Below are 14,846 nucleotides of genomic sequence, written 5' to 3'. Positions count from 1 at the left end.
AGACAAATTAATTCTTACGAATTGAAGTATTAAAAAGATTCGATAGTTTTTCTCACAGGCACTGCGAAACATCGTTGAAACTGTACAGGCCAATTTGAGAATTTACCCACGAGCCTAAACAGGCATATGTATTTAAAAAGTGTATTCAACCTTTCAATCGGTGCTTACTCAAGTAAAATAGGTAGCGCTCGACCCAAGACATGTACAGCCCTCCAAAGCACATTGGTCTACTTACTAACAATCATACTGGTATTGTATATGTCGCTGGTAAGGCTAGCGCTAGTTGAATGAAGTTCTAGTTACGTATTACTACCATTGTGGTCTCATAAATTTGATTATTTTAATTTGTTAATATTGAGGAACAGACCGAAAACATGGCCTCAAGCCCAAAGTCGCGCGGTCTACAACATTTACTCGTTTTATAATTGCCTTTATATCAATATTAATGTTGCCGGGATCATTCTTGAAAAATGCTGCTTGGGTATGTTTCTAATGTTTTTTGTTTAAATGTTTCGTTGTCAGGATTTTATTAAAGTGTAGAAGCGTGTGGATAGCTCTTTTTTCGTCTTCACTGTCAAACATTAGTCCAAAGCATTCATTAACAGTAGGTAAAAACGTACTGTTTTTCGTGATGAACCTCTTAGAAAATGTTAGCTTTGACGGCTGACTTCAGGCCCCGATGGTGTTGGTAGATGTTACGATCTTCTTAGGTGGCTTTTTTGACCTTAGTAACTAAGTTATTAGAAGAAAAGCAAATTCAACATTAAGTTAGATAAATCTAACCAGTAGATAATATGAAACGGTAAAGCAGCGTATCCTACCATCAGTACAGCGTAGGCTAAATACGGGCTAATAGAGTATGTTTTTCAAATTAGTATATGTGAGCGGATTAGGTTTACAACTTTGTTATAAAATTAGAATTATCTGATCAGTTTTCTACGATTTTCTGTCTCTTCAATAAGTCGCCTCCTTCGAACTAAAATACACGTGCCGGAGACGTTTTCGATGTGGGAAAATTTTGCGCATCTTTTTTTTCTTCAATTTTTCCTGTAGCATACAGAATGACAGTTTCACGTACTCTGAAATCCGTTTGAATACAAAGCAAATACGAACGTCGTGTATCCGTATGAATGTTTTGCTGTTGGCAACGAAAATTGGTTTACCAAACAAAGTATAGACCGACGCAAGACAACCATCGCAAATACGCGAGTGTTTGGCGATCGTACTGGTCTCGCACTATAAAGGGCGCCGAAAAAACGTCAATACATTTTTAAATTTACCTCCATGGCAGATCTATTTGTCGTCGTCGATATTTTACACAATCGAGTATCTTATATGAAGCAAAAACTAGTTGCGAACTCGTTGCTTCTTAATATTAGTCTCAAGATCGAACATCAACAAACGTTTATGTTTTCGGGAACTAGTCAGTAAAGGCACAGCTCGGAAATAGTATAAAACTTCACTATCTGTATAAAACGAGAATATTTCGGTAGTATCAACTCACACCTGGCGGAACTTTGCAGTAGTAGTATGTCTAGCTGCTAGGCGCAGGGAGTCGTGAGGTGCCTTAGGTCTGACCTGAATTCGCTTCATTTCGTGGTGAAGACCAGCCGTCTGAAGCAACAGCGTTTAGCGCAGCAGTGCCGGCTATTTTTGTTTTTGCATCAGCGTTGATCGTCAATCAAGGTAGTTCCTAACAGCGGTTATAGTGTCTATGTGCGAACAGCAAACTCCGACGAGGAACGATGAAGGCTAGCTAGGAAAGTCAGACGAATGACGAGACACCGAACTGACCCGATCACTTATTGAGCAAGCAACCAAGCAAACGAGCAAGGAAAAATCGCGTGAAGTCCAACTTTGAGTTATCGCACGCGACCACCGTGTGATGGGTTAGTAGCAGTACGTCGAAAAAAGATTGGCAACTTCTCTTCGGTCGTGGGACAACCTCTGCGAGATCCGTAAAAAAATGGCATGTTTCTTCCAATTACTCTTTCTCATCTGAATAATCTCAGATTATCTTATTGCGTATTGTCTCGAATACGAACTTTCAATAGCAGTTAGAGTCTTCAATGAAAGCCGCAGAGGCGTCTGTTAGAAAATGGAAAATTGTCGTTGCTCCAAACCAACCCTGGAAGGTTACTTAGGATAGGATAACGATTTCGTTATCCGACGCTGAGTGTTGTTAGACGAACTAGCATACAGTACAGACCGTACCTACCTAAGAGAAGTATGGATCTGTCACTGTCTTTTCGAAGAGTAGTCACTATTTTGCTAATGGTAAGCCAAAAATAAGAGACAAGCTTGTTTTTTGTCGCTGCTGATGTCACAGTATTACAGTATGGTATGTTTTATTTACACATAATGTTTCAAATGATGCTTACAACATTATTCCATATAAAATATCACGACATAGTAAAAGTATAAAATGCATATAATGCATTCCTTATTGTCATATATATATTGTTACTGCACTAATTATTATACAGAGAGTGGTGGTCCAACGGTGCCACCGGGGGCGCGGAGCGTTAGCGGGCTCAATTGGATCTGCATAAAGTGGACTAGTTAATATGACACATGATGCCCTGCGGGTTGACAGTGATTTTGTGCATCAGAATATAGGTTCCGCTGCTGGTTCAGTACAACGTACAGGTTAGATTTACAGTAGGTAATATCATGATATAGCATGTAACAGATAGGTAGCTGAAATAACTAGGAACACTACCTATCGATACTTCGCAGATCGTTCGAGATTATCGATTGAACTTCACCAGTTGGTGTCTTCATAAGATGCATCAAGCCAACCTGAATAATTGCATTCACTGACCTTCGCTTGTACTCTACACACGTACAAGCATGACTGGCTCTGCGCAAGCAGTGGTAAATTAACGGTAACAGATTAAGTCAAAGGATGTTTCGACGGGAAGCACATAGCCCTGTACATTATTCCTGCAATCAGTTGCGAGAACGATTGTTATTTCTGCTATCAACTTCGCATGGAAGTTACACGAAGTTAACTTCGTTTCCGTCGTTTATATTTACTTGAGATTTATTCGTACGCCCTTAGTATTCTCTGTGTAAATGTGCTTCTAATATGTAAATGGATTTCGGTTATTGGAACTTCTATATTTGTTTCGTCATTTTCTAGGGAATCTGTTGTAGAGGTAGCGCATCCGAAGGCTTTTTAGTCTTGATGAAGCGTTACTTCGTGACCGCTGATAAGAGTCATTGTATTGCATTATCAGGCCTTGCGCGCGCTCACAACAAACAAAAAGGCCCTGGATGAGTATTTGCTTTCACATGCATCCAATCAGAAAGTTATTTCTGGCTATATAGATGGCACCGTCTTTGTCGAAAATATTGGCAATTGCACATCGTATCCTATAGGAAGGTACGCAATCAGACCTCATTCATATTTACAGTGGTAAGTTGAATAAATATTACTCTCGATTAATGTGAGAATGATTCTGTCCTTGCCTCGAGAGAAAGACGACCTGCCATCTATGTTTCTGTTCACAAACGATGCTTTTCTGGATTGTGTTTCGTGTCACAATTTCCACAACACTGTCCCGCGTGTGTATGTGTGTATATTTGTTTAGACGGATTGCAGTGTTATCCGCGGACCACGTAATTTCTCCAATCTCTGTTGATTTTCTTTTCCATTGTTATGCATTACGTTCGTTTCAGCCACACTTGCATCACAAACAGTGCGACCACCCTGACGGTTCATAAAATAGATGAAGTCGATCTTGTCATCATGTAGTAAAACACAACTGTAAATATTTCCTTCTGCGCAGTTAGTACTTCCTTTTTTCCTCAAGACTCGATGTTTTCGTCCGTACCGAAATGCGATACACGATGAATGTACCGAGTTTCTATTCATGCCAAACACGGTCTACATGTCTTTAACTTGTCTCTAAAAAGTTTGACAGCCATCTTACCAACATAATTCAAGTATAACAGAAGTTTTCTAGCCGTTTTGTCTAGCTTCTAAATGCAGCTCTGTTCTATTGTTTGGGAGAGCTAAATATTTTGAGATCCACGTCCGGCACTGCCGTAGGGCATTCGATCAGCGCGGAGCGTGCCCGGATTCGAACCTATACCACCACGTGTCCCTAACAAGATCAGCAGGTAAATACGTTACCCACTAATCCACCACACGGACTTCGTGAGGACACCTAGGGAGTGAATTCTTGATATGACCGACGCGTTGCCGATGTGAAAACGACTAGAGTTTTCCGCGGTCGCAAGTCAGTCATCCAATAGTTCTAGCAGCCCTTGGCATCTATCTAAAAATCAATGAAAACCGATCTATACATATATCAGTTGGTCATATCGATGATCTACGCGTTCTTAGCTAGATGCAGGCTGAGCGGCCAACAAACAGGCGCGGTTCTCAGAGACAATTCGCAGTGGTTCATCATCTCATTTTTCGGCATTTAACCAACGTTAACAGCTGTGATCCCCTCCCTTTATCGCAAGTGACGTTTCAGTAAGTAGATGATTTGATGGTTTTACCATCTATATTATTATGTTTCTCGTATAAATTAATGAATAAGTGTCGTTTTAATTAATGGTATGTGCAACTGTGATGCGCGATGCACTCTAATGTGTTGTTTACAACTCTTCACCAAGCGCTACCTGCGGGTCGAAACGGCCTCTTTTTGATAAGTTTACAATTTTTTGCCACTGTTACAGCGCGTCTCTGAGAACCATCTCGTATACCTATACGTTCGATAGTGTCGCAGAGTTGGCGATGCTCCCGGTTCCAGCAAGATCTAATCTGGGGGTAGTCCTTAACGTGCCCAATGAGCCATGTTTGTCGAGGTGTGGCGAAATCGGATTGATGTGCGGCCGATGCGGGTTACTCCCAGCAGCGAAGTATCTCCACCAAGAGTTCAGCGTTTTGCCGGAACAGATCCAGAATCCTGACGTAATGCCAGCCACAAGAAACATGAAGTGTTTAACAACAAATATATGTAGTGAAGGGCGGCTCCACGCAGAATCGGCATGCTCGCATGGGCAGGTTAACTTGTGCATCCAGACCTCCTTGTAATTGCGTTCGTAGAAGAGACAACCCACCACAATGGTTGATGGTAAGGCGTAGAGGATAGAGTAGACTCCAATGCGCACAATGAGTTTCTCAAACTTCTCCGCCTTGTGTTGTCCCTGAGCTTTGATGATCTTTCTAATCTTGAAGAGTGACGTGAATCCGATCAGAAGAAAGATGACGCCGAGGCCCAGCGCTGTGCATAGCGGTATGATAAGAAACACAGTCAAATTGAACGAGTTCTGACTGCCGACAAAGCATAGACCCGAAACGGAGTCGCCATCGATGGCATCGAAATAGACGACCATTGAAATGATTCCAGCCCCCGAGAACCACGCGAACATGTGGAAATAGACGGCGTAGCCGGATATCGCCTCGCTGCTCCATTTTAGAGCCGCTGATAGATACCAGGTCATCGAGAGGACCACCCACCAGAGGGAGCTCACAATGATGAAGTAGTAAGTGAAGGAGAATACCGTGAGGCACGGAAGGGAGTTGACAAGGTTCGACAGGATCGAATAGCGGATCAAGGCCCCATCGCAGGCCAGCTGCTCGTTACCGAGATAGATACCAAGGAGGTAACCGATTGAAATGAAGAAATAACATAGTGAGATGTAGATTACTGGCCGTTCTGGATAGGGAAAGCGTGATGAGTCAATAAGGCCTGAAAGGATCGTGGTGCTGGACGAAGCTAAGCAGACGACACTCCACAGCAATAGCCAGTAGTAAGTGAAGAGTTGGTCGTCCTTGCTAAAGTACATGTTTCGGCAAGGCTGCGCGCACTGCGGGAGTTTTAGCTTGCCGAACTTCTTGAACGAGGGCGCCAGCGTATTCACCATTGGCGATTGACAATAGCACGAACAGTTACCCGCGATGCCGCCAGGGGGCGGAAGTGCGACAACGTCGGTGACAACGATTCCTGGCGCTGGCAATTTTTTTCCACCACGCCGCGGCTCCTCAACTTTTTTGGGCCGTTCTCCTGAAAAGCGATTGAAGACAAAGAAAAGCATAAGCAAAAGTGTCCAAACAAAACGAACAAGACGAGGAAACGTTATTCACAGATATTAGCTTGAAACTCACTGCAAAATTGGAGCCTATACAGCGCAGCATTTGACGGTTGGTTTACGTTAAAAACAACAGGATTTGAGTGATATGATGAGGACCGATTATCTACTTAGCTCTGGAATCTATCTTTCTTAACCTTTTTTTTTTTCTACCTATTCATTTTCGGCGTTTTTACTACATCGTTCCTGCTGAATGTCCCTGCTGTTGTGCAGTTTTAGAGATGTTGGCACCTAAAACCGCTGAGGAAAATCAGGTATTGCAATGTGTGGAAGTGACGGATACTGGCTGGACCGCCATACGAATAGGCTCTACTATATATAGATATCAGTAAGAAGGTGAAGACAGGAGACGTAAGAGGCTGCTATTCGAACGGTTATCGGATAGAAGGGCCCAAAAATCTGGGGAACCATTTGGTGGAAAATACTCGCAAAGAGGACTCATACGCAGCGAAAAGATGAATGAAGCGATGGACGTCGAAAGCTTCGCGAAGCTTTACGTCTTTCTATGCATTATCCCTTTTGCTCTGCTGCAGTCCCCATTTCACGATTTCCCAACTCTTAGCCTTAGAACCCGTCTCGTCTTGCCACCGGCCCTACCCGGTGAAGATTGGCATCTTCCATTTGGCCTGATTAATCATTATATTACCATGTCATCTCTTTTTATGGCTGAATAGAATAAGGTAGCGTCGAGTCTTGCCTTGCATGCCCTTATGTGCTACGCTCGTGGACGTGCTAAAGGAGATCTTGGCTCCTAATTGATTATTGTACGCGAAGGCAATGGTGACGATGTCGATTCGCGCCCTTTCAGGCCGCGGTAGCTATACCTTTCACGCAGACGGGCGGGAAACGGTGTAGCGGGGATCCTGCACAAAGGAGGCCCAACCAACTTTTCGGCAAACTGGTCCCCGAGCCTGCTCGGTTGCCTCTCTGTTTTCCCCTTGCTTCATGGCCTTCTTGCAACTGCTATAAGCCATCCGTGTTAAGTGCATAAGAATAGAACCAGGAAGAACATAAGAATAGAGCTAGATGGCCAGAATTTTAAAACGCTTCCGCCCATCTAATGTTTGGCTGACAGCCGCAAGTGGTACAGCTGCCAGGAAAAGGTAATTTAAATTTCTGGTTTTCACTGATTACCCTTGGGAGCGGCCGTGAAACAGAGGGATGAAGAAGGCTTGGCAAACGGCTTGAAATAAGAAAACGATCAGAGAGCTATGAATTTGAGAGATTTTTGTGAACGCCTTTCACAAGCAACGTAGCGTCTATCAATTATTAAGTATACACGTAGTGTTTGGAACCTGAAGTTCGAGTATCGCATTGCTAGCATCTGGTATATATGCTCTTAGATCGGGAAGTCAAAATGATATTTTTGTCCATTACATGCAAGTTTCAGTTAACAGTTAATTATACCATGCTATTTAAGATAAAATAAAAGTAACCTATGAAAAATTTGATCAAATACTTTTCCTCTTGCGGTTTTTTATATACGGTGTTGAAAATGCAAGTCTATAAGCCTAAAGTTCGGTGAGGCTTTACTTTCTCACAAGAAATTCATGCAGTGACTCTTATTTTGGTAATAATACCACTAACAGTGTACTTTGGTACATAAGAAAAGGATCAAACAACGATGCCAAAACAGACAGAACAACGCTTTATTTTAACTTCATAATGAAACATCATAAAATTTAATTTATCCTTCCTATCTCATGCTTCTTAACAGGGTCGTAATTGTGTTCATTCATGCACAATAACATTAAGCACCAATCAACATGAACAATACTTTTGCAACTTACATGCCTCTAAACCTAGTTAGGAACTGGTAAGTGCATAGAGGAATCAGAAAATGTTACAATTGGAATCGCTTAATAATTATGGAGTATTAAGGATCCAACACCAATTCATAAAATTGTCACTATTATGGGTAGTAATTCTGCATAGTTACACGTGCTTCAGAAAATATACTAGCTTACGTACTACTAATAAGCAACTGAATATTACAAGGCCAACCATAATCGCCAATTAATTACATATTCAAGTCAAACCAGCCTAGCTAAGCATCGTTATTAGACATATTCTCCTTATGCATTGTCGATGGGCAGCTGACCTTCCTTGGAGTCCATACACATTTTAACTGGATCACCGTACTCGGGAAAGAGCTCGCAGTCCATTCGATCCGGCCACGAGAAGCCATATTGTTGCATGATTGGTGCACATCCTACCTTTGCCCGTTCGCAAACCGACTTGCATGCGGGCACTTTGCCCTGATACCCTTCGATGCAGATTGGCGTGTATATTGAACAGAGGAAAAAGCGCAGATCCTCTGAGCATTGAATTTCGACAAGTGGCCAAAATTGGTGAACTTCAAGACCGGCCTCATCCTGGGTGTCCTGCAAGTTTTCGAACAGGTGGTTAAATCACGTTCTAAATGCATGATAAGCCAGCTTGTTACTCATGCGATATGACTCTCGTAATCCTTGTGTGTAGGAATAGATCAGAGATGATTCTAAATCAGCGGGAATGATGAGAGAAATTACAGAAAAATCTCAACATAAGGAAATTGTATGTTCCGATCTACGCGCGCATCGATATATTGTGAAGTTATTTTATTCCGTTATAGACGTATAAGCGAATATTTAGAAATAAGTTTCTATAATCTATAGCGCGTGTTCAAGTCTATGCATGTATACAGTAGCCGCGCAGTGCTTGATCAGGGGACATATACCGAACAATGTCAAAAGCGAAAACCCCGTGAGAACGGAGGCGGGTTTTTTGAAATTGCCTTGAGTAGGTTTTTGTAGATGTCAATTAATTGCTTTGCTGTCGTGTGCTTTAAGTTGAAGTAATGATAGAGCATTAATCCGTTTTAATAGTTAAGTTTCAGCTGTGTCTTCTACTACACGCTTTACTGCTGCATTGTTTAGCTCTGTTTCCAGGATTCATCAGGGTGGGACCTAAAGACGGGCTTTAAAAAACCGGGCGGTTGGTATACGAATTTTTAACAAGGGATCAATATGTGTCTAGGCCTAGAAGCCTTAAGGTCTAGACCGTTTCACGTGAACTAAATTTCGTAGGCAAACACGCGATTACTGCGCCATTATGGGGACAGAGAAAGCACAGCCTTCGATATACATTGATGCAACTCTATTGACCGGGGTATTTCCATTGAAGTGCGTATAAAATAAGTTTTTGTCATCTTGAAGAATTTCCTCTGCGCTATATAAAATTGGCTACAATTTGAAGATACATAGATGAGCAGTGGCATAGAACTTGGGTTCGAAATCAAATACTCGTTGAAACGTAGCGAAAATAAGAACGCTCCTTTAATATTGGACTCTGCGCCTTCTCTATGCTGCTTGAACGCCCATTATTACCTGGTTGAAAGCATTCGGAAATCTGGTGCGGTTATATCCAATGCCCTTGCACATAGGAACCACGATTTCCTCACACCTTTCCTCAACGGCTGGTGTAGCACCTGCAGTGGTGACAGTTGCTGCCACCGTTGCTGCTATCGTTATCACAAGGCACCGCATCTAGAAACAAAAAAAAACACACATAGTTCAATCACTGAATGTTGAATTGTTTATTAGGCACATTTTTTTTAAATCAATTTTAGGACTAATCGGCGACAAGTAGCAGAGCTTGTCTACTTTTGTTTAGCGGCATACGTCGTGTACGATATGCAGGAGTCCGTCTCGTATATTTCGTATGGCTTTGGCTAGCTTTTTTTGGTAGGCGTGTGAACGTCGACATCTGCTAATAATAGCAGGTAACTGTAGCTCTATGTTTCCAGTTTTGCGCCCAGTATTATCGTTAGGCATTCCATCAGACGGCTGATTCCCAGCACGAAACGAAGTGCGCCTATATCCGGGTTCTAACCCAGACTGCAACATGTGCAAGATTGCACTGCGATAAAATACTGGGGAGGAAGATACTTGTATCTGCAATGTAGTTGTATTCCGCGTTCCGCGCTTTTAACACGTAAACAGTATATCCTTCAGTATATGTTTGTGCTTTAAGCATTTATACGTTATATACATAGATCAATACTATATGCATTTCTTAGTTGTGTAACTACAGATTTAGGTACGAGACTAGTCAAGATTGTAGGCTAGCCGAACATGCGCAACACACATTTGATCACTGTGTGGCCTATAAATGTAAAGTTGATTGTGGTAAAATAGTATCCAATGATAACCCATAAATATGACTCGATTGTGATTTTGTAGTGTTTAACAAACTTAAGGATACTCTTGTGTTTCCCAGTTACCTATTACTAAACTTATTACCATCGCAAGAAATGTACCGTTCAAAAAGCATTCATCTAAAGCCAAGGCACGGGTCGCATTTGATCCATTAGTAAAAATAAATTTGGTTTCTATTTACCGTCGTTTCCAAATCAAGTGTATTATAATCTATCTAGAAAATCTTCTTCCCAGTTCTCATCTGTGGGGGGGCGGAGTGGTTCAGTGGAAATCAGCTACCTGTTTTGTTAATGACTGGTGTTCGGATCGTCAGAATAAACAATTTAGTCTGTCGTCAGGATGTACAAGCGAAGCGAATCCTGAGATCGCTGCTTGGGTAGGGATAGGACCTTGACCACACTAGCTATATAGTTAGATTGCCAAGAATGAGCTAATATCGGTCTCGTTCGTTAATGCGCATTTCAGGAAAAGGAATTTTCCCGGCCAACTTCGTCTTCCGCAGGCACTGCTATCGATTATAGGATAGCCAATCAGTGGCGCCGAAGACATACACCCAGACATTTATATTTGTCGGCACACGGACGTCGGACGCAGCAGCACATGCTGAGGAAGTCAGAGAACCCATTCATATCCACTCGTTGAGTTGCCTAGACAAGCAGTTGCACCCCGCTGGTTGCTGACCTCCTTATTTGTTGTTTTCTTATATTTCGGCTTCTTTTTGTCACTTCCCACCTCTCGTTTTCCCTAAAGGGTCGTGTCTGTTTCCAGTCCACTTCCCACAAAGCTAGCTTCATCTTGTCTGCCAACCGTCTACTTTCTGTTTTTGCTTTGCCTTGCTTTGCTGCTTCTGCTTTTTGTATTCCTTCGTCTATATGGACTCGTCATCTTCGGCCATCCGCCTGCCTGCTGTCCACTTTCAGCCGCTTCCGAGAGCACAGATCGTTAGAAAAGCAACGCCAGATCCTCCTGTAGACAATTCGCAGGACCGCCGGTTTACCTCTATGTACCTAAGTCTAACCGATTCTTCACCACTGCTTTTGTTGCTGCTACTATTGTCCCTGTTTCCGGATGCTACAAACTGGGAATATTGAACAACCTTAGCTCAGCACCCACGTGAGCAGCGACCGAAGATACGGAAGCAACCCTGCAGCCCGATGGCTGTTTCTTCCGAACAGTTGCAGCAGGTGGCGTGTCGTGGTATTCTGCGCGTCGTACTGGACGATTCTATCTAGAATCGCGCGTAAATATTGGTCCCCTCAACACCGCGCTACCCTTACCAATGGGTTTCTTATCATCTTGAAAGACGGAGGGCGCCTATGTCTCGGAAATGATAATGATTTGTCAACAATTTCGCCAGCCGGCGAGACGGAGTCGACAGTGTTAGCGAAGTGTACGCTGGCTGCCGTTGTCGGTTCCTGGGTCCCAATGGGTTACTAAAACGTGGCTTTATCGTTTGATAAAGTTGTTCATACATCGACTGATTACAAGGGGCTTCTTCTGCGAGCCGCCTAACCCCTTTGGAAAGGTGAGGACCGGCTAGCGGAAGGAACGTGAGATTGACGCGATACATAACGCGACCTATATACGGCCTTGTCGTCCACCAGCTGATGTGCGCCGTCTTGAAATGCCTCGTAAGCTTAACGAGATGAGCAGGGAACGAAGAAGGTTTCTGCGTGATACACCCGGCCAATTGATGTAGCTAGCGGCTTTTCGCAGATGACATTGAACACAACGCGACATCTCTGCTAGCCAGGAAACTGAAACACTCTAGGAAATCATGGATAGCTGGAGGACCACGTCAACGCTCAATTACCTGGCGAGTGGGCAAGTATGAGATCGAGAGGTCTACAGAGGAGAGCGAGTTCGTGCCAAATAGAGAGAAAAAGGATGCACCAGCTGAGCACAATGCTAGCTTCCGCGTCCTCTTGGACCTAAAAGTATTCATTCCAGCACTGCCTATACCTGAAGATAAGGATCCTATAGGTTCGACTGGTTCCTTTCATGGACAGAAGTACAGCAGATAAGTTATTCACCAACGGCGGACATCATGTACATTAAGCGACGCCCTTAATTGTTGCCTATTTGCTGTCGGACGAATAACAGATGTAGCGGCAGCTCCCGCAACCGACATAGCTGGCCGTCAACGATGTAGATGTCCAGATGTGCACTCAACTGTCCTCTGTGTTTCGAGTTTTACGTCCGCTATCGCCATCAGACGGCTGGCTTCCAGCACGGAACGAACCGTGTGTTTATGCCCGGATCCGTGCCGCAGCATGTCCCTAAGATTGGCAGTCGTTACCTACTAAGCTTTCACGGGAACACCTATTCATTCCCTCAACTATCCAAACGGACCATGATGTCCATCTTCTGCTGGGATGTAACTAACTGTGTCTCGGATAGTATAAACAGACGGTGGCTAATTTTCAGCTGAATGTATGCGTAATCAGGATATGGTCGTATATGATTTTGCAAAAACAGCCGAAAATAGGGTCGAGAAGTATTGTCACCTATTTTTGTAGCAGATATTTCAATGAATATAAAACAGCTCAGGAAAAGCAGACTAAGAGGCCGAATTTTGCACACACGTTGGCAAGTCAGTTTTGTAACTCTGAACCGCCCCGAGCTCCTTCTCGGCTAGGCCTTTGGCGACGTCCCGAATACGCGTAACAGAGCCCCGATTAGCCGGGCAGCCAGCAGAGGTACGGTCGCTCTCCAGAGGCATTCAGGCTTAATTAATGTGCAACATGTCAACGAATGGAGGAGTAGTGCGGAGTAATAATAGTAGAACTAGAAGTGGACGAAGTAGTCTTCAGCGATGTAGGCCTAAGCAGAGTACACATTAGGCCCGGATCGGCCCAGAGCTACTGCCTTCTGTCGGAGAAGATGGATGACGCTAGTGGCGCGGTGCTCGTTGCCGAAAACATCGAGGATTGCGCGACCGTCAAACAGCTCGGACCTATACCTAACGCCGGATTGAAAGAGAAGTCCTACAGTAACATATTCAGAGAGTAAACACTCTCCACTACGAAGGAACACACCGGAGAAGGGGAAAGAAGAAAATCATGGATTGGCTGTTCTATTCAGGGCTACGTTCAGACCCAGATATCTCTGCGTGCGGCTTGAGTGGAAACGGTTCGAAGACGCAATGGGCTCTTTTAACATCTCGTAAACTAGGCTAAAATTAGCTGAGCATACGGAATCCTTAGGGCAGGGAAGGGTGCTGAATAATTATTTAATAAGATTAGTTGTTCATATATATGTTGTTTTTTTGCTTTTAGTGCTGTCATATAACTAGTCACTAGATCTAGTAGTCAGTAGATCTAGTAAAAACATTATGATCTAATTCGTGTTAAATTGAATAACCCATTAAAATACACATTTACATTATGTAATAATCACCATTCGTTGACGGAGGATGATACACTGATACGAGTCGAGTACAGTTAGATGTGCACTCACTTCCAACAGCCAGAATAATTTGGTTCATTGTCTCATTCTACCAGTAACGTTCTGCTACTTGCGACTCTGTTGACTAGAAGTAGTAATAAGCAACAACCAGTCGTCATTACCGTTATCGTGTTTAGTTAAGTCTTCTGTGAAATGAACTCATGGCATCAAAGTACCTTTAGTAACTGAGCAAATAAAGGACCTATCTTTTGCTTCTGGTCATCAATCTTGCCATAATAGCTGATCACACCGATGAGCTGATTACGTAACAGTCAGATTTTAATACAATGATGTTTAACACACTGAATTGTATCCTTAACAAATAATCCGTCTTTGTCTGTCGTTATCATGCGTTCCTCCTTGCTTTACTATAATCCGAAAGTTTCGAGCGAATACTCGCTCAGAAATGCCGTTACGACGTATCATCTTTATTAACCGAGCGTCCCTAGCGCTATTTCAAGCGCACGACCGTTTATCAAGTCTCAACAACAGCAGAAGCTGCTAAAAATGGAGCTTAGCCATTAATACATTGAAGACTAACTAAAAAAACGAAACGTTTAACAGTAATTAGGTTAACGTTATATACGTCGCCTGACGTCACCGCATCTTCTCCTAATCTCAGCTGTTGCTTTGGGCCCAGTTCTCGATATAAGCTCACGTGAGCACTTGAAATTCTTGGTAGTTTTTGTATCCATTTCTTTTCTCGATTCGCTCTCTTTTTACTTGCGAAAGGTGTCTACGATGAAATGCACGCTTGAGACCGTGCTTAGGTCAGCGGAAAGTCTCACACCTTCGTTTTCGTTTCCATCCCATCCTTCTACCCGTCGTGCAGATGCCTGGCCTTTCTGTTTCTGCAAACGTCCTGCAAGAAATTGGTACCGGTTCGCCGCTCGAGGGCACCATGGTACAAAGCCCTGTTGATGTCCGTATGTAAATCTGGGTACCGCACTTCTCTGAATCGCTATTCTATTTTGGCTATTTGCTCCAGCTTGCTTTTACACTTGTGGCGTCCGCCGACGTCATCGGTGGTGATGCCTCCGGCTGCAGCGGTTGCGGGCAACGGAGGACAGTGGCATTCGTCGCCTTCCA

The 14,846-nt window shown here is 43.4% G+C and overlaps 2 protein-coding genes across 7 annotated transcripts in view; one reads left to right on the top strand and one right to left on the bottom strand.

The window, feature by feature from the left end:
- LOC111269964 (uncharacterized) overlaps positions 1-13,968 on the top strand; it is a 53,008-nt gene extending 39,040 nt beyond the window's left edge. The window contains exon 5 of the transcript XR_002686021.2: positions 10,776-13,968. The gene's annotated coding sequence lies outside the window, so the exon portion shown is untranslated. The remainder of the gene's footprint in view (positions 1-10,775) is intronic.
- fz2 (frizzled 2) overlaps positions 18-14,846 on the bottom strand; it is a 95,152-nt gene continuing 80,323 nt past the window's right edge. For all 6 annotated transcript variants that reach the window (XM_022849927.2, XM_086972307.1, XM_086972306.1 and 3 more), the window contains 3 exons: positions 9,480-9,638; positions 8,213-8,495; positions 18-6,026 (listed from right to left, as the gene is read on the bottom strand). In XM_022849927.2, the coding sequence (XP_022705662.1) occupies positions 4,723-6,026; positions 8,213-8,495; positions 9,480-9,638 (1,746 nt within the window). In that variant the 3' untranslated portion in view covers positions 18-4,722. The remainder of the gene's footprint in view (positions 6,027-8,212; positions 8,496-9,479; positions 9,639-14,846) is intronic.

This window comes from Varroa jacobsoni, unplaced genomic scaffold (genome assembly GCF_002532875.2).
Source record: "Varroa jacobsoni isolate VJ856 unplaced genomic scaffold, vjacob_1.0 scaffold_1428, whole genome shotgun sequence".
NCBI classification, from domain to species: domain Eukaryota; kingdom Metazoa; phylum Arthropoda; class Arachnida; order Mesostigmata; family Varroidae; genus Varroa; species Varroa jacobsoni.
The sequence above is the reverse complement of the archived record's forward strand: the minus strand, read 5'-3'. Positions and strand labels throughout refer to the sequence as shown.